The following is a 22,817-nucleotide window of genomic DNA, read 5'->3' on the forward strand; positions in this document are numbered from 1 at the left end:
AGCCGGGCATGGTGGAGGGCACCTGTAATCCCAGCTAGTCGGGAGGCTGAGGCAGGAGAATTACTTGAACCCAGGAGGCAGAGGTTGCAGTGAGCCGAGGCCATGCCATTTCACTCCAACCTGGGCAACAAGAGCGAAACTCCATATCAAAGTACATTCTAAGTAACTTTTAAGTTAAAGATACATCAAATATGTAATTACGAAGCAATTCTCAAATAGCAACCTTAAGCCTTGACGCCGCAGTTAAACTTGGAGGTAATTCAGTTTATTCAATACATATTTGAACACCTATTCTAGGCCGTTGAAATAAATCAGTGAATAAAACAGACCAAAAATACCTCTATTAATCAGAAGTTAGAAACATATATAAAACAAGTTTCAAAAGAAAACAAGACCTGATGTGGTGGCTCACACCTGTAATCCCAGCACTATGGGAGACCAAGACAGTCAGATCACTTGAACCTATTAGTTCTAGACAGCCTGGGCAACGTAGTGAGACTCTTATCTCTACAAAAAATTTCTGAAAAATTAGCCAAGCGTGGTGGCACATGCCTGTGGTTTCAGCCACTTGGGAGGCTGAGGCAGGAGGATCACATGGGCCCAAGAGGTCAAGGCTGCAGTGAGCCACAGTCTTGCCACTGCACCTCCAGTCTGGGTGACAGAGTGAAACCCTGTTTCAAAAAAAGAAAAAAGGAAAGAAAATGAGGGAGGAAATGAAAGCACAAGTAATAATAATTACAAAACAAAAAAGACAAAAAAAATTAGACCATTATTTTGCAAGTCTAATCTAGGGAAAAGGGAGGAGTATGCTTGTTCACAGAATTAGGAATGAAAAAGTACAATAAAAAAAAGTGAGCTTTTTTAACTCAAAAGGAATTGTAGATTATCTGAGGTCAGGAGTTCAAGACCAGCCTGCCCAACATAGTGAAACCCTGTCTCTACTAAAAATGCAAAAAAACCAGGAATGGTGGTGGGCGCCTATAATCCCAGCTACTCAAGGTTGAGACAGGGAGAATTGCTTGAGCCCTAGAGACAGAGGTTGCGGTGAGCCAAGATTGCACCAGGGGATCTGGAAGTGGTAACTTTTCATGTATTGTTTCTCAGACTGCAAGGCAAGGACCTAGCGCTGCGCTACAGGAGTTCTCAAAGCCCTTGGCCACACTATGTTATGTTGTCTTTCAGTTCATCTTGAATAAATGAATGAGAGTAACAAAGAAAAATTTAGAAGAAAGAGTAATGGAAAAGTTGTACAACCAGTTGTTAAAGCACGTTATAAGGTCACCAAAATGAGCATGATACCAAAGGAAGCAACACAAATAGTTACAGAGGCATTATATGTGAGAATTGGCTGCATGACAATGGTGTCATTTTGCATCAGTAAATGATGCTAGAATAATTGGTTTATAGTTTGGGGGGAAAATAGACTTCTGTGTTACAACATATACCATGACTAAGAACATTCTTGGGAGCATATATCTAATGAGAGAATACAAGAGAACTTTACAAGCAATAATTAAAGTCAAAATTTTTAAAAAGACTAGTCTATTTGACCGCATTTTTTAAAATTGCAAGTTTAGAAATAAAAAGGTAGATGGCAAAGTGGAAAAATTAGTATTTAAAAATATGTATTAAATAAGTAGGAAGAGAAATGGGCAGAGTGTGGAGAGAGAATTCACAAATGAAGAACAGTAACTTAAAACAGTTTTTAATGCCAACCTGTAGTAATTGAGGAAATTCAGACACTGTGATACATGATACTATTTGCAGTTGCCTGAATATTTTACTTTACTGGTGATATCAAGGGTTGGCAGGGTTCAGTGAAATAGGCATACAGACGTGGCGGTAGTATGAATTGGAATAACCTTTCAAAACTTCAACTTAGTACTATAATTCTACTGTGAACCCAGTAATATTTTTGGGGGGATTACTTTAAAGAAATAACCAGAAGCACCCAGAAATGTATAAGCAGGGATTTTACCATGGCATTAGTTTAACAATAACAGCAACAACAAAAAGGTATGGGGGAAGTATTCTAAATGTCAAAATAGGTTTCATTTTATACATGTGCAGTAACATGAAGTATCATTCAGCCATTAAGAGAAACACAAAGAAAGTATATGTGTATTCACAGATGGAACAAATGTAGCAAGTAAATATTAAAAACTTGAGAAATTTGATGTTATTCAGTAGTTAGTAATGAGTCTGTAAATGTCAAATTAGCTACCAGAAAATTATTCTTAGCAACTGTTCTACATGGGGGAAAATTCCACTTGCCTATTCTAGTTTCAGCAAGTTAAACTAAAAAGAGATTTATGGAAAACTGTAGAGCCATTCCAGTTCAACTTCATTCATTCAATAGACATTTATTGAACAATTTCTATGAAAGCATTATTTGGGCCAGGTGCGGTGGCTCACGCCTGTGATCCCAGCACTTTGGGAGGCCAAGGCAGGCGGATCACAAGATCAGGAGATCGAGACCATCCTGACTAACATGGTGAAACCCGTCTCTATTAAAACAAATACAAAAAATTAGCTGGGTTTGGTGGGACATGCTTATAGTCCCAGCTACTTGGGAGACTGAGGCAGGAGAATCGCTTGAACCCAGGAGGCAGAGGTTGCAGTGAGCCGAGATCACGCCACTGCACTCTAGCCTGGGCAACAGAGCGAGACTCCATCTCAAAAAAAAGAAAGCATTATTTGAGCACCCTGCCCTAGTATTGAGGATATAGTGGTCCTTGCCCTCCTGGCTCTCCCAAGCTGTCTGTCAAATAGCTGTAAGAGAAGCTTATTATAAATGCAATTGGCCCAGAATTTTCCAGATTCTTTATATTTTGTTTAAAATTCGTATGAATTTTTAAAATTAAATTAGCATCTTATTTTTAATATTATATTCCTAAGAAAAGGCAGCCTTATAAACAGTATATTTTATATATTCTCTTTTGTCTTCCCTATTGTCATTTTGGTTTTAGATTTATAGGAAGAATTTTAATAGCCCATGTTTTTTTGAAGATGGAAAAGAATATATTCATCTAAGGTGTTGAATTATTTCAATTCAAAATAATGCCAAAGATGTATAAGCCTTCATAATGTTTTGCTGTTTGTGTAGGTGCTCCTCAGCAAGTGATGACTCAGATCATCAGGGGACAGCCTGTCTCCACTGCAATCTCTGCCCCTAACACAGTTTCCTCAACACCTGGGCAGAAAAGCTTAACTTCAGCAACGTCCACTTCAAATATACAGTCTTCAGCCTCACAACCCCCTCGCCCCCAACAAGGACAAGTGAAGCTCACCATGGCTCAACTCACTCAGTTAACACAGGGCCACGTAAGTAACATAACTCTATTTTAACTTTAGAGGTGATCTTCTTTATTCTTGCTCTAAGTTTAAAAACATGAACTTATTTTGATAAGTTTTTAAATGTGCTGATTTGAAGAAATGGCTACTTCCTGGAGTCAAACAGAAATACCTCTTAGACAGGGTATAATAAACCCCAACTACTAGAGTAATCCTTAGACAGTGAGCTATAACAGTGAGACAGATACCCTTTTAACCACCAAAATTGTATTCATTGGCTAATCTCCATGAGACAAATAAAATTTGGGTATATTAAGCTACTTCTTTGCAAGACTTAGTATTGTTAGCAAGTCTTCTAATATTGATTAATAGATTGAATGCAGCTCCCATCAAAATCCCAAGAGGTTTTGTTTTTAGTGAAACTTCACAAGCTGATACTAAAAGTTTATATGGAGGTACAAAGTATTAAGAATATACCTTTGAAGAACAGGATTATTTGCCCTATATGATAACCTGATATCAAAACTTAGTACAGGCTGGGCATGGTGGCTTGTGCCTGTAATCCCAGCACTTTGGGAGGTCAGGGCAGGTGGATTGCTTGAGGTCAGGAGTTCGAGACCAGCCTGACCAACGTGGTGAAACTCCGTCTCTATTAAAAATACAAACAAATTAGCTGGCCGTGGTGGCATGCACTTGTAATCTCAGCTACTCAGGAGGCTGAGGAAGGAGAATTGCTTGAACCTGGGAGGTAGAGGTTTTAGTGAGCTGAGATTGTGCCACTGCACTCCAGCCTGGGCGACAAAGCAAGACTTCATTTAAAAAAACAAAAACAAAAAACTTAGTATATAATATTTCACTAATTAATACAGCGAGTTACAGACATAAGGAGAGGCAGATAGACCAACAGAACAGTAGAGAGTGCAGAACATGAACCCCATGTATGTGGACACTTGTTATGTGACAAACGTGACATTGCAGATCATTGAGGATGAGATGACTTTTCAGTAAATGGTGCCGGGACAATTGAATATACATGGGAAACTATGAAATTGGACCATTATTACCTCACTCTACATAAGCTCAATTCCAGGAGGATGAAAGTCCTAACTGTGAAAGGTAAAACTATAATACCTTTAGAAGATAAGATAGAAGAATATCTTTATAGCTTTCCTAAACAGACAGAAAATGCTAACCATAAATGAAAATATTTATAAATTCAACTACTTTAAAAATAAAAATAAGAACTTCTGTTCATTAAACGCGCTGCAGAGAGAGTGAAGAAAATGAGAAAAGAACTAACCAAGGACTATTATATCTCCAGAATATATAAAGAATTACTACAAGTCAAGAAAGAAAAAAATCCAGATAGATTAGTAGAAAAAAAGACAAACAGGCCAGATGTGGTGGCTCACACCTGTAATCCCAGCACTTTGGGAGGCCAAGGCAGGTGGATCACTTGAGGTCAGGAGTTTCAGACCAGCCTGGCCAACATGGGGAAGTCCCGTTTCTACTAAAAATACAAAAATTAGTCGGGTGCGGTGGTGTATGCCTGTAATCCCAGCTGCTTGGGAGGCTGAGGCAGGAGAATTGCTTGAACCCAGGAAGCGGAGGTTGCAGTGAGCCAAGATATACCACTGCAGTCCAGACTAGGCAACAGACTCCGTCTCAAAAATAAGAAAAAAGAAAAAAAAAAGGACAAACCAACATTATGAGGAAAGAAGAAATCTAAATGTCCCAAATTCCAAAAAACTGCTGAACTTAATTAATAATGAGAGAAGTACATATTAAAACCATATGCTTAAGAGATTGGTACAAATTTAAATATCCAACAAAACCAAGAGTTAGCAAAGGCGTAGAGCAGAAGAAATTCTCATGCACAGCTGGTGGGCCTGTCAGTCAGTTAAGCCATTTTGGAAACCTCCCAGACATTGTCTGGTAAAGTTGAAGCTGTATATGCCCCAGGTCCCAGTATACCTTCTAGGTATATCCCTAGAGAAGTTCTTGGTCATGTGAGCACCAGAATACATGGCATAAATATTCATAGCAGCATTGTTCATAAGAGTCAAAAACTAAGAACAACTCAGATGTCTATCAAAACCAGTTAGATAAGTAAATTGTAGTATATTCCTATAGCAATAAAAATGAATAGACTTCAACCACACAGAACTATGCAGATGATTCTCATAAATATATAATGGTAAGCTAAAGAAGCAAGTAGCTGCCAAAAAAGTACATGTTATAATTTCATTTGTATAAGATTCAGAAATAGGCAAAACTAAGCTATTTTGTGTAAGGATACAGGGCTGCTGCATTGCCTGCCTGGAGGGGACACCATTCCCATTGTATTCTTCGTGAATATTGCTCCTGAGTTTGTGAACCTCAGTGGCCCTGTATATACCTAAGATATATTCCGAAGTAATAATGAAATAAAGCGTTATCATCAAAGTGAGGATAGTGCTTACCTCTAGGGGAGAGGGAGGGAATTGAGATCTGGGTGAGTCACATGGGGGCTTCTAGGACATTGGCAATGGTGACCACAGTCGTGGTTTTATAGATGTTTACTTCACAATTTTTAAATTATACTTGGTATTTTGTGTATTTTGTGCATAAAAAAATATATTTTAGAAAAGCAAGAGTAAATAGGTTTTGAGGAACTCACACGTATATGGAACTTACCTAGTACATGGACTTTGTGCCATCAGTTTTGGTCATTGGGAGTTTAGGGGATGATTTTTACTTTTGCTTTCCAGTTCTCCACCATGTTCCTGGTATTCAAGGTTTCTAGTTTAATTAAAGTTCTAGACAGAAGAGACAGCGCCTAGAGAATTTTAAATTTCTAGACCCCGTTTTGGTAACTGCTCAGACCTTAGTGATCCTCCTTACTTGGTGTTTGCATTACATATCTAAAACCCTAAGCGTTTTACACTTTAGCACACACACACCCCACAGGTAATTTGGCACGTATTGAAAGACAGAATTCAGGAGATCTGGGTACCTCCTTTTATCTCACCTTTAAGTAGGGTGGGGTACTTAACCTTTCTAACCTGAGTTTCTTAGTTGGGAATCAGAATAATATTTTCTCTGCCTATCCCACAAAGTCACAAGTTCATTGTGAGAATCGAATGAGGCAGTATCTATGAAGATGCTTTTGAAATTGTAAAATATGAATATAAGATTATTTAAAATCAGAATTTTGTGGGGACCTTAGTCATTCAATACCTTTACTTTATAGATTGGGAAACTTGGATCTGGAGGAACAGTGTTGCTTGTGGGCAGATTACTGGCTGACCATTGGGGGAGCTTGAACTGGAATTCTGGATTGTTGATGTATTTCCTGCTAAGCAACATAAATATTCTTACTTTAGCTTATCTAAATTCCTGCTGGTGACATTCAAATATGCATTTTCATTATATTAAAAGATAATTACACATAAAAATGATTTAATAAAAATGATACACATACAGATTGATGCTTTGAACACTGTTTACATGTTGTGTTTTTTCCACAGGGTGGCAATCAAGGTTTGACAGTAGTAATTCAAGGACAAGGTCAAACTACTGGACAGTTGCAGTTGATACCTCAAGGGGTGACTGTACTCCCAGGCCCAGGCCAGCAGCTAATGCAAGCTGCAATGCCAAATGGTACTGTTCAGCGATTCCTCTTTACCCCATTGGCAACAACAGCCACCACAGCCAGCACCACCACCACCACTGTTTCCACGACAGCAGCAGGTAGAGCTGTGGGTTTATCAGAAATGTCGGATGTTACTACTACACGTTGCTGGGCTAACAGAGGCCAACAGGAGAACCAGTATTTACCTTTGGAAGGATATGCCTCAAGCCAGTGAGCTCAACAGTTGACATAGTCAGCCTCACAACATTTCGAAGCTTTTGTACCCTGTTCTTACAGACTCCCTGTTACCACCACCCTCTCCCTCCCATTAAAAAAGAGAGAGAGAAAGGAGGCAAAAATAATGGTTATCTTGGTAACTATGCCCACAATTCCTCCTTGCTAAGCCTTGTAGGTGCTGATTGAGTCATGGAGGTGATCTCAGGGAGGGTGGGTAAATCCAGTTCATGACTGAGATTGAGAGCGGGTCCAGAACCACTTTGTTGGCCTTCTGCTGCAAGTCATTGTAACTACCACTACATCATGGGAGAAAAGTGAGGCTTGACAGTTAGCCTGGGCCAGATGACCCAGCTGATTTCCAGAGGCTGCAACTAACTTTGGAAACCAGCCCTCTAGAGTTAGGATAGTGTACAGGGGACAGCCAAGAAGCAGGGCCCAGGCTCCCCAGTTTCAGAGAGTCCTGCCCTAAGCATGTCCAAATGGAGCATTTCAAAGGCATAGACCTTCTATACCAAAATACAAAATTCTTAACTTTATTTACTTTATTTTTTTTTTTTGAGACAGGGTCTTGCTCTGTCACCCAGGCTGAAGTGAAGTAGCACCATTATTGCCTACTGCAGCCTTGACCTCCTGGACTCAAGCAATCCTCCCACCTCAGCCTCCCGGGTAGCTTGGACCATAGGCATGCTCCACCATGCCCAGATAATTTTTTTTTTTTTTTTGATTTTGTGTAGAGACGGGGTTTCACTGTGTTGCTCAAGCGATCCTCCCACCTCAGCCTCCCAAAGTGCGCAGGCGTGAGCCACTACGCCTAGCCAGAATTCTCAGCTTTGGAAAATTTCCTTCAGATTCTTCTTTAACCACAGTCTTATGTTCTAGAGTAATATAAATGGTTCGTCTTTCCTTTTCACAGGTACAGGTGAACAAAGACAGAGTAAACTGTCACCCCAGACGCAGGTACATCAAGACAAAACCCTGCCACCAGCTCAGTCGTCAAGTGTGGGTCCGGCAGAAGCCCAGCCACAGACTGCTCAGCCTTCAGCTCAGCCCCAGCCCCAAACCCAGCCCCAGTCCCCAGCTCAGCCTGAAGTTCAGACTCAGCCTGAAGTTCAGACGCAAACAACTGTTTCATCCCATGTCCCTTCTGAAGCACAACCCACCCAAGCACAGTCATCCAAACCCCAAGTCGCAGCACAGTCTCAGCCTCAAAGTAATGTCCAAGGACAGTCTCCTGTTCGTGTCCAAAGTCCATCACAGACTCGAATACGTCCATCAACTCCATCCCAACTGTCTCCTGGACAACAATCCCAGGTTCAGACTACAACCTCACAACCGATTCCAATTCAACCACATACATCTCTTCAGATACCTTCCCAAGGCCAGCCACAATCACAACCCCAGGTACAGTCTTCAACTCAAACTCTTTCATCAGGACAAACTTTAAATCAAGTTACTGTTTCATCCCCATCCCGTCCTCAGCTACAAATACAGCAGCCACAGCCCCAAGTCATTGCTGTGCCTCAGCTGCAACAACAAGTCCAGGTTCTCTCTCAGATCCAGTCACAGGTTGTGGCTCAGATACAGGCTCAGCAAAGTGGTGTGCCCCAGCAAATCAAACTGCAGTTACCTATCCAAATTCAGCAAAGCAATGCTGTGCAGACTCACCAGATTCAGAATGTGGTTACAGTGCAGGCAGCCAGTGTGCAAGAGCAGTTGCAAAGGGTTCAGCAACTCAGGGATCAGCAGCAAAAGAAGAAACAGCAACAGATAGAAATTAAGCGTGAACACACCCTCCAAGCTTCTAATCAAAGTGAAATCATTCAGAAACAGGTAAAGTTATTAAGTAAAAGCAGCATGTTCAGTAGCTTGAATTATTGTGCTGTGCAGTAGACTTAGTGTTTGGTTGTGTTAGGTTTCCTAAATGAGACAAAGTCATTAATGTTTAAATTTAGAAGAAACACTGAATTGACCAAAAAAAATATTGAATGACTACTGTGGTGTGGAACTCTTCATTAGATACATATAATATGTAGTCAGTGCTTATTAGGAATGACTTCTATTTTGGGAGGACTAAGATGGGAAGAATGGAGTTATGAGCTTTAATGATTACTATAAAACTTGAGGGTTTAACCTAAGTTTTAAAGTCACTTCGGACATTATCGCAATTCCTTTAAAGTTATTCAAAGTTGTCATTCTTTAGTTTGCATGTAGACTATGCAAATTATAGACAGATTAAACTCATTTGTATTTCTAGCCACACCTTCGTAAAAAAGTTTTTAAAAACATTATTTCATAGCTTAAATAGAAAGTGGCATCATTCAGCAACATCTTGCAATGGCACATTAGTGAAAGAAAGCAATTTAGGTGAGTTAGAATTAGTCTACTAAAGTGAAGTCATACATATAACATCCGATAACAATTACTGGCAAAAACCATGTTTTCATCTACCTATAGCTTGCTTCGCTCAGTACTAGGCAGGAGTTTGAGTGTGGATTTTAAGTGTTACCAAGTCGTGAGACCTTCATTCAGTTCCTAGGTCTCCCATTCACAGTCCGTGAAACTCATTTATCCCTCCTTAGCTATAGCCTCTTAAAACTCTTCTCTTTCCAGCTACATGAGATTATTGCAATGATTAAATGAGGTCATAAATGTAGAAGCACTTTCTAAACAGCGAAGTTATTTTAAAGATGTATTCTTATGAAAATGATGGTTATATGTATTATATTTAAATGTATTATTACCCAGCTTTACTGGATATGTATAAACTGAGAATTACTACACTGTCTGTCTATCTCCTAATCTTTATATAGGGGAGACAAGGGACAGCTTTTTAAAATTCATTCCTGGGAAGAAAGCATAATGTTAAAAATACGGCCTTTGGAGAAGAATAGCCAGGTTAAAATTTCAGCTGTATTACTTATTGTTTCTCAAACAAGGTGGTTAATTTCTTTGTGTCTCAGTATCTTGTTTATAAAATTATTGCTATGGTTCAGTGTTGTTATAAGGAATAAACGAGGTAATGTCAAGTGCTTAGCCTAGCAGTCCCCATTAGGTGGTAAGCACCCAGGCCATCTAGTAGCTGCTAATTTTATTTATGAATTCTTACAGTTTCTTTAAAAAAATACGTATGTGCTCAGATTTCTACTGTTGTTATCTGTGTACTAACCTGTGGTCATTATAAAATATGCGCTTTTGGATTTATTCTGTCCTGAAGGTGGTGATGAAGCATAATGCTGTAATAGAACATTTAAAACAGAAAAAGAGCATGACTCCAGCTGAAAGAGAAGAGAATCAAAGGTAGGGGAGATGCAGGGTCTTGTCTGTCCGTCTCTTCTCTATCGTGCACATGCACAGAGTTCTGAGTTTATACTTGTTTATCTTGATTGAAGTTTATTAAATGAGAACACTTGGCACTAATAATTGCTCATAACTGGTTTGAACCACTTTTGAAATTTTCCAGTCACAGAAAGTTTGTGTCTCATCTGTAGAGGCATAGAAGAGTCATGTCTTAAACCTTTCATAATAAAACGCGCAGCATTACATAGGTTGTGTATTTTTCTCTAGAATGATTGTCTGTAACCAGGTGATGAAGTATATTTTGGATAAGATAGATAAAGAAGAAAAACAGGCAGCAAAAAAACGGAAGCGTGAAGAGAGTGTGGAGCAGAAACGTAGCAAGCAGAATGCCACTAAGCTGTCAGCTCTGCTCTTCAAGCACAAAGAGCAGCTCCGAGCCGAGATCCTGAAGAAGAGAGCACTCCTGGACAAGGATCTTCAAATTGAAGTGCAGGTAAGAGGGCATGCCCTTTTCTTCTGTGTCCAGTGTTTAGCATCTAAGGTTCTGCTTTTTTCCCTTGCCTTTTTAATAAAGCTTAAAATTTCAGTATGTTTTCTGGAATTTACCTCTGTGTACGTAGAGTAAAAAGCAGTGCAACGCGTGTGTCTTATGAAACAAGTCAGAGCTTTTATAACTAAATGTATAGTTATATTGTGTTCTCCATGCTAGCGACTCTGAGAGGTGAGCTTGTTGATTGAAATGTTGTAGAACTCTGAGAACAGCTTTTCAAGTCTATGACATAGTCTGGCCAAAAGTTAATTAGGAGCAGAGCTTCATAAGAAAGGTACGGAGACGATGAAGTAACGTTGGAAGAATGAAAAATAACATGAGTCCATTAAATAAGACAAATTCCACCAGGATGAGGTGGCTCGCTCCTATACTCCCAGCACTTGGGGAGGCCAAGACAGGCAGATCACTTGAGCCCAGAAGTTCGAGACCAGCCTGGCCAACATGGCAAGCCCTCGTCTCTACAAAACATGAAAAAGTTAGCCAGATGTGGTGGCACACAGCTGTGGTCCCAGCTTCTCAGGAGGCTGAGGCAGGAGGATCACTTGAGCCTGGCAGGTTGAAGCTGCAGTCAGCCCTGATGGCATAACTGCACTGCAACCTGGGCAACAGAGCAAAACCCTGTCTCATAAACAAAGAAAAAAGAAAAATTTCTTCTTTGACTTGTAAATGATTCTGTAGGTATTGCTAACCTGCCTTCGAGAGGAATTTATTAAAAAATGAAAGTAGACTGGCTGTGGTGGCTCATACCTGTAATCCCAACACTTTGGGAAACCGAAGTAGACAGATAGTTTGAGCCCAGGAGTTCAAGATCAGCCTAGGCAATATGGTGAAACCCTGTCTCTACAAAAAACACAAAATTAACAAAGCATGATGGCGTACACCTATGGTCCCAGCTACTTGGGAGGCTAATGTAGGATGATCACTTGAACCCAGAAGGCAGAGGTTGCAGTGAACCTTGATCACACCACTGCACTCCAGCCTGGGGAACAGAGTGAGACTCTGTCTCAAAAAAAAAAAAAAAAAAAAAAAGTAGGGCCGGGTATAGTGGCTTACGCCTGTAATCCCAGCACTTTGGGAAGCTGAGACGGGCGGATCACGAGGTCAGGAGTTTGAGACTAGCCAGACCAATGTGGTGAAACCCTGTCTCTACTAAAAATACAAAAATTAGCTGGGCATGGTGGCAGGCACCTGTAATCCCAGCTACTTGAGATGCTGAGGCAGGAGAAGAGTTTGAACCCAGGAGGTGGAGGTTGCAGTGAGCTGAGATTGTGCCACTGCACTCCAGCCTGGACAACAGAGTGAGACTTCGTCTCAAAAAAAAAAAAGTAGACATCTATTTATGCACATATGTATATAACTTATACATAATTACACAGCTTTTTAGAAGAGAAGTAGGCTATCAAACATTTCAAGGCCGGGCGCAGTGGCTCATGCCTGTAATCCCAGCACTTTGTGGGTGGCCAAGGCAGGTGGATCACCTGAGGTCAGTTCAAGACCAGCCTGGCTAAGATGGTGAAACTCCGTCTCTACTAAAAACAAAAATTAGCCGGGCGTGGTGGCTGGTGCCCGTAATCCCAGCTAGTCAGGAGTCTGAGGCAGGGAGAATTGCTTGAACCAGGAAGGTAGAGGTTGCAGTGAGCCAAGATTGCGCCACTGCCCTCCAACCTGGGCAACAGAACGAGACGCCGTCTCAAAAAAAAAAAAAAAAAATCATAACATGTCCTAAACTTTTTAAGAAGGTGAGAAATAGGCCAGGCACAGCAGCTCATGCCTGTAATCCCAGCACTTTGGGAGGCCGAGGTGGGCAGATCACTTGAGCTCAGGTGAAGGCTGCAGTGATTCAAAATCATGCCATTGCCCTCCAGCTTGGGCGATAGAGCGAGACTGTCCCCCGCCCCCCCAATAAAGGTGAGAAATAGTAAGAAAATATTAACCAGACTAATAATATTACCTAACTGTGAAACATTAGAGATCTTCCAGTTAAAGTCAGAATCCTCAATGATGCCAACAATCGACATTATTATTTAGCATTTCTGGAAGTTCTGGCAAATGTGTTAAGCCAAGAAAAAGGAAAAAAGACAAAAAATTGAGGAAAGAAGACAACGTTGTTTTCATGTGCGATATGATTATTACATCAAAACCCCAAGAAAATAGTGATTACAATTTATAATTCAAGGCTGGGCATGGTAACCCCACCTGTAAATCCCAGCACTTTGGGAGGCCGAGGCAAGCGGATCATTTGAGGTCAGGAGTTCAAGACCATCCTGACCAACATGATGAAACCCCATCTCTACTAAAAATACAAAAAAAGGCTGGGCACAGTGGCTCAATCCTGTAATCCCAGCACTTTGGGAGGCTGAGGTAGGCGGTTCACCTGTGGTCAGGAGTTTGAGACCAGCCTGACCAACATGGAGAAACCCTGTCTCTACTGAAAATACAAAAAGTTAGCCGGGTGTGGCCTGTAATCCCAGCTACTCAGGAGGCTGAGGCAGGAGAATCGCTTGAACGCGGGAGGCGGAGGTTGCGGTGAGCTGAGATCGCACCGTTGCATTATAACGTAGGCAACAAGAGCGAAACTCTTCTCTCAAAAAAAAAGCTTCGGCCGGACGCAGTGGCTAATGCCTGTAATCCCAGCACTTTGGGAGGCCGAGGCGGGTGGATCACGAGGTCAGGAGATCGAGACTATCCTGGCTAACATGGTGAAACCCCGTCTCTACTAAAAATACAAAAAAACTAGCCGGGCGTGGTGGCGGGCGCCTGTAGTCTCAGCTACTTGGGAGGCTGAGGCGGGAGAATGGCGTGAACCCGGGAGGCAGAGCTTGCAGTGAGCCGAGATCACGCCACTGCACTCCAGCCTGGGAGGCACAGCGAGACTCCGTCTCAAAAAAAAAAAAATTTTAAGTCAGATTTTAAGAAATATTTTTATGGCCAGGTGCAAGTGGCTCATACCTGTCATCCCAGCACTTTGGGAGGCAAGGCAGGCAGATCACTTGCGCTCAGGAGTTACCTGGACAACACAGCAAGACACTATCTCCTCAAAAAAATTAGCTGGGCATGGTGGTGAGCACCTGTAGCTACTTGAAGGGGTTGAGGTGGGAGGATCACTTGAGCCTGGCAGGTCAAGGCTACAGCAAGCCATGTTTGTGTCACTGCGGTCCAGGCAGGGTGACAAAGTGAGACACTGTCTCCAAATAAGAAATACTGTTGGTCATAGCTATGATTTCTTTACGCCAAGTGTGTTTGTGGATGCCAATCACAATGGGTTTGTTCATAGGGTAGTAAAGTTTGCTTTGATCATTTCCAAGAGTAAGTTGTACTACTAGATAGCAGAAGAAGTGTGCTTTAAAAGTATGGCAAAATGCATATCGAGAAAATAGTATGTTGACCAGACACAGAGGCTCACGCCTATAATCCCAGCACTTTGGAAGGCAGAGGTGGGTCACTTGAGGTCAAAAGTTCGAGACCAGCCTGGCCAACATGATGAAACCCTGTCTCTACCAAAAGTACAAAAATTAGCTGAGTTTGGTGGCACGTGCCTGTGGTCCTAGGTACTTGGGAGGCAGAGGTAGGAGGATCACTTGAGCTTGGGAGGTGAAGGGCACAGTGAGCCGAGACTGTGCTACTACACTCTAACCCGGGTGACAGAGTGAGACCCAGTCTCAAAAAGAAAAAACAGAATACAGTAAAGAAGCCGGCCAAAACCAAGATGGTGACGATAGTGACCTCTGGTTGTCCTCACTGCTCATTAAAACTAAAAAAAAAAAAAATTATATATATATATATGAAGGGGCCAGACAGTGTGGCTCATGCCTGTAATCCCAGGACTTTGGGAGTTCAAGGAGGGTAGATTGCCTGAGGTCAGGAGTTCGATACCAGCCTGGCTAACATGGTGAAACTCTGTCTCTACTAAAAATAAAAAATATTAGCTGGGTGTGGTGGCAGGTGCCTGTAATGCTAGCTAGTTGGGAGGCTGAGGCAGGAGAATCGCTTGAACCTGGGAGGCAGAGGTTGGAGTGATTGATGCCACTGCACTCCAGCCTAGAGCAAAACTCCGTCTCAGGAAAAAAAAAAAAAAAAAGAGACCGGGTGCAGTGGCTCACACCTGTAATTCCAGCACTTTGGGAGGTCGAGGCAGGTGGATCACCTGAGGTCAGGAGTTTGAGACCAGCCTGGCCAACATGGTGAAACCCTGTTTCTACTAAAAATACAAAAAAATTAGCTGGTTGTGGTGGCACACGCCTGTAATCCCAGCTGCTCAGGAGGCTGAGGCGGGAGAATCACTTGAACCCAGGAGGCGTAAGTTGCAGTGAGCGGAGATTGCGCCATTGATGAGAGCGAAACTCTGTCTCTAAAAGCATACATATGAAAAGAAAGTATCTTTCAAAAAAAGAAAATAGTGTGTTATGTTGCCCAACTCTCCCTGCAGTCTGAAATTCTAGACATAGGAGCATCATAATAAACAAGGCAAATCTGCCTCTTTTCTGCTTTCTGCTGGTCAGACCACATTTTGAGTCTCAAGGCCAGTTCATGTCCACTCTCACTGTAAGGACAGAGAGCAAGAGCAACTAGAAGAAAGCAGCCAGCGGATGAGGATGCTTGCAGTCACCTTCTGAGCAACCACAGAAAGAGCCCAGATGGGACAGGGGCAAGCCAGGAGGGACGCTCTTCCTAGCCACTTGGCTCATCTTTCAGTCAACTCTCCTTTGAAGATAACTAGCATCTTTCTAGTTGTTCTTACATAGTCTTCATTTTCTGTTTCTAATTGTCTGAGTTGGGTTTAAGATACAAGAAAACTCTTGTTTGCAACTAACTAAAATTCTCTCACATTAGACTGAACTGTGGAGCTACTTCGACAAGAGTGGGTAATGTACCATCTTCTGGCCAGATCACACATTTACATGACTCTAATGATAGTCTTGTATTGTCTTTAATTGACAACAGGAAGAGCTGAAGAGAGACCTGAAAATTAAGAAAGAAAAAGACCTGATGCAGGTGGCTCAGTCCACAGCAGTAGCTGTACCCTGCCCCCCAGTGACGGCAGCTCCTCCAGCCCCTCCAGCCCCTCCACCTTCACCTCCCCCTCCACCTGCTGTGCAACACACAGGCCTCCTGTCCACGCCCACCTTACCTGCAGCTTCCCAGAAGAGGAAGCGGGAAGAGGAAAAAGACTCAAGCTCAAAGTCCAAGAAAAAGAAAATGATCTCTACTACCTCAAAGGAAACTAAGAAGGACACAAAGCTTTACTGTATCTGTAAAACGCCTTATGATGAATCTAAGTGAGTAGATCTTTTTGAGCTTTAGTTTTTTGTCTTGAAAGTTTAGCTATAAAATTGAGTTTTGAAGAAAATGAATATTTTGGGAATGATATAAATGAAAATATTAAATTTAAGAGTAATGTTTCATCCATGGTCTTGCATGTGATATTCTTACCATTGACGCTAGTAAAGTAAAATTTGCTATTTCACGTGTTTGTGATTGTCCTTTGTTATATTCTTTTCTGTCAAAAACAAGCTTTCTGTTGCTCCTTTGCTTTCTCCTCTTCCCTCTGAATTAACTCCAAATCAACGAGTAATTGATGTCTGGAGAAGGACGTGTATTACTGTTGCCCAAAATGGAGAGCATCCTTTCTGGGATCTGTTCAAAGCCCTGTAAATACATGAAATCCTGGAAACCATTTGAACATCAATGGTCAGAGGTTTTGAATTTGAGTGGTTTGATTTCTTAATTGTTTTATTTTAGGCAGTTGTTTTTTGTATTAAAATACTGCAACTCATATTTTTGTCAGAGTTTCCACTTTCTTATCAGAGACAAAAGCCAGAAAAATACAAAAAGTGTTCCATTCCTCAAGTATAACGTCCAACAATTTGGCAGCTGGAAGCTGTTTTTGACAGTTGTGACTTGTATTTGGTGATACAAACAAGATTATAGAGGCACTAAACCATAAATGTAGTTTCATTTTTTGGTCATTAATATCATTTTACAAAATATTTAACTTCTACTTTGAACATTAAAGTGTAGTCCAGCTTTTTAAAGCCACAGTTACCCACCATACTTTTTACAGGACCAAAAAGTTTGATTGTGCTTTAAAAAATTATCATTTAGAATCAATTAATTAGAATTAGGAATGCTCAATGCCTGCCTTAAGTGGATACCTAATTGATTCCTGAAATAAAATTATGGTCCCTTTAATGATGTTCAGGTTGCAACATGGAAGCTGCTTTGGTGGCGCTGTCTAAATGATCATCTGTTTGCAAATGCCAAATGAAAACTCTTTGTTGGCAGTTTGAGCTGTGTGCTGAATTAAACACAAATCAATTTAGGCATCTTCGCTTTTCATTATCTTACCTCATTGGAAATTATACATAATGTAAACAGTAGAACCTGATTCACTGATTTTTTTTCCTTAGTTTAATACAAGTGTGCCTCACTTTAAGCACAATATACTAAATGATTTCTGAAACAGAAGTTTCCTTACTTTTTCAGTTAAAAAGATTTGCTTACAGAACTTCTTTAAATAACAAGACTTCTTTGGCCTGTTTAGAGTATTCAGATCACAGAAATTATGTCACACACAACTTCTTTGAAATACCTACATTGCATAAAATGAGGCACACAGCTACATGTGCCCATTCCATCGAGATTGCCTCATTGTTTTGTGTTATTTTATATTTTTCATTTTGTCATTATTAACACTTTAGTATACCAGGTTCATTCACTCCCTATTTTAGTTGGGATGAGTTAGTGTTTCTAAGGAGTGTTTCGTAATCTCTTGTCCCAAACTAGGCTGGTTTGGGAATCCAGTGAGAATGACTGAAAACTGAAATTCAAGTCCTGAACATCCTTCCAGAACACAGCCTATCACTCTGTGGAGATAACACACAAAGTATCTCAGGAGGACCCCCACCTGTGGAAGTGAAAATCATGTGAGAGTCATAGTTCAAAAGAAAAAAGTGCTGGGCACTGTGGCTCGTGCCTGTAATCTCAGCACTTTGGGAGGCCGAGGCAGGAGGATCACTTGAGCCCAGGTATTTGAGACCAGTCTGGGCAACATAGGGAGACCCCGTCTGTACAAAAAAATTGGCCAGGCGTGGTGGCTCACACCTGTAATCCCAGCACTTTGGGAGGCCAAGGTGGATGGATCAGCTGAGGCCAGGAGTTCGAGACCAGCCTGGCCAACATGGTGAAACCCCGTCTCTGCTAAAAATGTAAAAATTAGCCAGATGTGGTGGCACACACCTGTAATCCCAGCTACTCGGGAGGCCGAGTCAGGAGAATCGCTTGAACCTGAGAGACTGAGGTTGCAGTGAGCCAAGATCATGCCACTGCACTCCAGCCTGGGAGACAGAGCAAGGCTTCGTCAAAAAAAAAAAAAAAAAAAGCCGGGCCTGGTGGCGCATGCCTGTAGTCCCAGCTACTCGGGAGGCTGAGGTGGGAGGATCACATAAGCCTGGGAGGTTCAGGCTGCAGGGGGGCCGTGATCCTGTCCCTGCTCTGCAGCCTGGGCTATACAGTGAGACAAAAGAGAAAAAAAAGTTAGTGGTAACGGGATGAACTACATAACCATATATTATTCCTTCACATTCATGAAGCAGGTCAATTTGAAGCTTGAGGACGACTTCCATTCCTCTAGGTGAGGCATTCCTCAAGAAATGCCTTGGTAGAACTAAGAGTGCCAATGGTATCAGCAAGGCCAGTCTGGTTCCCTGTGATTCATGGTAATTCTCACTATGACTTTGACATGGTGTTCCTACACAGTGCCTATCAACACTCGTAGACACACTGTATAAGCGTTTCTTACATTTACTTTTCCTTTTGTCATTAGGTCGTTTATTACAGAGGCCACTCTGCACTCCACAATCACACACTTATACAGCTCCACCTTGCCAAGCAGTGTAGACCCTCACAGGTTTCGGATAACTATCCTTGCATCGTTCTCCACACCTTGTCCCCGGTGTTGAACTGAAGCAGCTCCTTCCATGTTCCCTGCTCGTTAATTAGCCAGGCCACTGTCCACATTGTCACAAACATTACATTAACAGGAAAACTGGCCCATGCCATATTCCATTATGAGAGGTTATTTTTAATTCGATTAAATTCCGGTGTTTATTCAGAAAACCTGGTAGAGATTGAATTGCTCTGTGTACCTTTCTTAGTTTTCTTCTTCATCTCATATTTTGACCATTTATCTTCTACACCTGGCTGACCTGCATGTTCCTTGTAGTGTAACTTCTACTTGGTGTTTGCGCTTTGCTTTGTTCTCAAATTTAAATTGTGAGATACATTTTCAAACCTATCTAAGAAATAGCCCTGATATTGAAATGGCTTCTGTGGAATAGGTTTGACAGATGTAAGTCTTTGATTCTTTGGCTTTGGTTTTTGTGCCTGTTACAGTTTTACACACATTCATTCAGAGGAAGACATTACCATCAATGTGTTGTTTCTTTTTTCAAATTCCAGTATGTTTTTAAAGACCCATATTTCACTAAGCAGTGTACTTGTTGAAACCGATGTGAGTGACTTTATGTGTCCACACGTGATAGAGCATCAGATACTGGAGTTTGCCAGGGGTAGAATGGTTGGATTCAGGAATGTTTAGCTGACTCATAAGCAGGAAGTTATCCTGTAAAAAAGTGAAGCAAGGCAGGGAAGACAGATTTAAGTACCATTGCAGCTCAAAATGACAATTACATTGTCATTTTCATTGTGAATACTTTTAGGTTCTATATTGGCTGTGATCTTTGTACTAACTGGTATCATGGAGAATGTGTTGGCATCACAGAAAAGGAGGCTAAGAAAATGGATGTGTACATCTGTAATGATTGTAAACGGGCACAAGAGGGCAGCAGTGAGGAATTGTACTGTATCTGCAGAACACCTTATGATGAGTCACAGTGAGTTCTGATAAGAGCATCATATTTAATAATTTAGGAAGCCAAATTGCTCTGACTGGTTACTTATTTATTTTAAAATAAAAAGCAGATTTTTTTTCTACATTTATTATACACTTACATTACAAATTCCTTTTCATTTTTCTCTTTTTCCCTTTTTACCTACCCTTCAAATTTTATCTTGCTTCATAGTGAATGTTTGAGACACATTGGGGAAAATGTGGTTTAATAACAGTAGATTTGATTCTTCAATATGTAACATAGAAATTAATGAGATTAAAATAGCCTGACTTGTTTGGACTTTATCAGTGTTTGAAATGGTGCTTTATTGTAGGTTAGAAAAACACTAATATGGGTACAAGCTCTGAGACTCTGTTATTAGCTTATAGGATTTTGAACTCCCATATGGTACTGTACTAGTTGAAAGATTTTTGGCTTTGTTTTCAGCTTTAAAATCAATTAAATGTTCCATATTTATCTTTAAATTTGTTCTCTAATATTACACAGTGTTCTTATAAATTTTTTTACTGCTTGTTCTTAACATCAAAAAATACTAAATTAGTGTACTGGAATGCCAATCTTGAAAGTATTAAAACCATAATACTAAAACTACTTTGTATCCCAGGGTTTAGCAAATTTTCAGGTGCATGCTTTATTATAAGTAACATCATCCCATCTGTTTTGAACTCACATTTCCATTTCGGATCTTACAGATTTTATATTGGCTGTGATCGGTGTCAGAATTGGTACCATGGGCGCTGCGTTGGCATCTTGCAAAGTGAGGCAGAGCTCATTGATGAGTATGTCTGTCCACAGTGCCAGTCAACAGAGGATGCCATGACAGTGCTCACGCCACTAACTGAGAAGGATTATGAGGGGTTGAAGAGGGTGCTCCGTTCCTTACAGGTGAGACCCCTCTGTGTGCAGCATTTGAAAATGAAATCAGCCAGCATAATTTTGGAAAGATTTCTAGGATTTCAACTTTCCAGTCTTAAAGTGATTATTTACTGACTCCCAGCTAGTCTAGTGAAGTGCCTGACAAACTTCAGTCCTTCACGTACCAGTGTCATGAGCTTTACCATATCCCCACACCACCTCAGCTTATTTCACACTCACAAGAATGTTAACATGACTCACTTCTTTATACATTTTATTTTTAAAGAAACTTCCTCTCACCCCCATGGATTGAGAAGCAGTATGATTAGATTATAGTTATTCTTGGCCAGGCGGGTGGATCACAAGGTCAGGAGATTGAGACCATCCTGGGTAACACGGTGAAACCCCATCTCTACTAAAAATACAAAATGTTAGCCAGGGGTGGTGGCAGGCGTCTGTAGTCCCAGCTACTCAGGAAGCTGAGGCAGGAGAATGGTGTGAACCTGGGAGGTAGAGCTTGCAGTGAGCGGAGATGGCGCCACCGCACTCCAGCCTGGGTGAGAGTGTGAGACTCCATCTCAAAACAAACAAAAAGATTATAGTTATTCTTTTCCTTATGAAAAACAGAAAGGGGGCTGGGCACGGTGGCATACTCCCTAATCCCAGCACTTTGGGAGGCTGAGGTGGGCAGATCACAAGGTCAGATGTTCGAGACCAGACTGGACAAAAGGATGAAACCCCATCTCTCTACTAAAAATACAAAAAATTAGCTGGGTACGGTGGCGCAAGCCTGTAATCCCAGCTACTAGGGAGACTGAGGCAGGAGAATTGCTTGAACCCGGGAGGTGGAGGTTGCAGTGAGCCAAGATCGAGCCACGGCACTCTAGCCCAGTGACAGTGCGAGACTCTGTCTCAAAAAAAAAAAGAAAAACAGGATGGGGATGGTTTGCAGGATTAGCAAGTGATACAGATGTATTGAAGACATGGAAAGCCAGTGTGGCTACTCACACCTATAATCCCAGCACTTTGGGAGGCCAAGGCAGGAGGATCACTTGAGTTGACGAGTTAGAGACCAACCTGGGCAACAAAGTAAGACCCCATCTCTACAAAACATTAAAAAAATTAGCTGGACATGTTGGCACGCACCTGTAATCCCAGCTACTCGGGAGGCTGAGGTGAGAGGATCACTTGAGCACCGGAGGCTACAGTGAGCTATGGTCATGCCACTCCACTCCAGCCTGGATGACAGAGCAAGACCCCATCTCAAAAAAATGGGGGGAAATAAAAGGATATAGTGCACTGGATTGAAACTTTCTCCTCTTGTTATAATCACAAGAATTGAAGTAACTAAAAAGAGAATCATAGTCTCAATATGTGGTTGAATGTTATTTAACGACACATCTCTGCCACCTCATCATTAACCAGCTGTGGTAATGACTCCACACTTTGAACCCATTCCACCTGTTTATAGAAGCGATTGCAATGCCAGCATCACTCAGTGACAGCTCTTCATGTAGGGCTCAGAATACTGATTTTGTGACTTCTAAGCTTGTGCTCCACCCCCCACACAGGGTCTTCTGACCAGCCTTTGAGTACCATTATTGTAGAAGAGACTCATCTTAGGTAACTTATTACTAGAGCAGAAATCACCTAATATAAAGTATTTCATGTATCAAATTTAAAACTGACTTTTGGGTTCATTGATATAGTAACTCAGCTGAGAAACTTAAATGGAATTAGTGTTTTCACTGACAATAATGATGCTGCTTTTTCATTATAGGCCCATAAGATGGCCTGGCCTTTCCTTGAACCAGTAGATCCTAATGATGCACCAGATTATTATGGTGTTATTAAGGAACCTATGGGTAAGTACATGAGTTGAATATGAAGTTCTTCAGAAGTCTCAGTGGATGTTTTATTATCCATAAAATTAATACCTTAGAATATTTTTAGCAAGGCTGGTGGGGGTATAAATTGGTATGGTCACTTTGGAGGGTAAATTTGTAGTATCTATTAAAGTTTAGTTATGCATACTCTTCTTTTTTTTTTTTTTTTTTTTTTT

At 41.2% G+C, this 22,817-nt stretch overlaps 1 protein-coding gene across 3 annotated transcripts in view; it reads left to right on the plus strand.

Annotated features, from left to right (window-relative positions):
* BPTF (bromodomain PHD finger transcription factor) overlaps positions 1–22,817 on the plus strand; it is a 151,395-nt gene that overhangs the window by 109,734 nt on the left and 18,844 nt on the right. For 2 of the 3 annotated variants that reach the window (XM_025361545.1, XM_025361546.1), the window contains 8 exons: positions 3,107–3,324; positions 6,804–7,026; positions 8,058–8,974; positions 10,359–10,441; positions 10,709–10,934; positions 15,933–16,267; positions 20,593–20,785; positions 22,536–22,620. In XM_025361545.1, coding sequence (XP_025217330.1) covers positions 3,107–3,324; positions 6,804–7,026; positions 8,058–8,974; positions 10,359–10,441; positions 10,709–10,934; positions 15,933–16,267; positions 20,593–20,785; positions 22,536–22,620 — 2,280 coding nt within the window. The remainder of the gene's footprint in view (positions 1–3,106; positions 3,325–6,803; positions 7,027–8,057; positions 8,975–10,358; positions 10,442–10,708; positions 10,935–15,932; positions 16,268–20,592; positions 20,786–22,535; positions 22,621–22,817) is intronic. The other variant, XM_025361547.1, reaches the window with a different exon arrangement.

Source organism: Theropithecus gelada, chromosome 16 (genome assembly GCF_003255815.1).
Source record: "Theropithecus gelada isolate Dixy chromosome 16, Tgel_1.0, whole genome shotgun sequence".
Taxonomy (NCBI): domain Eukaryota; kingdom Metazoa; phylum Chordata; class Mammalia; order Primates; family Cercopithecidae; genus Theropithecus; species Theropithecus gelada.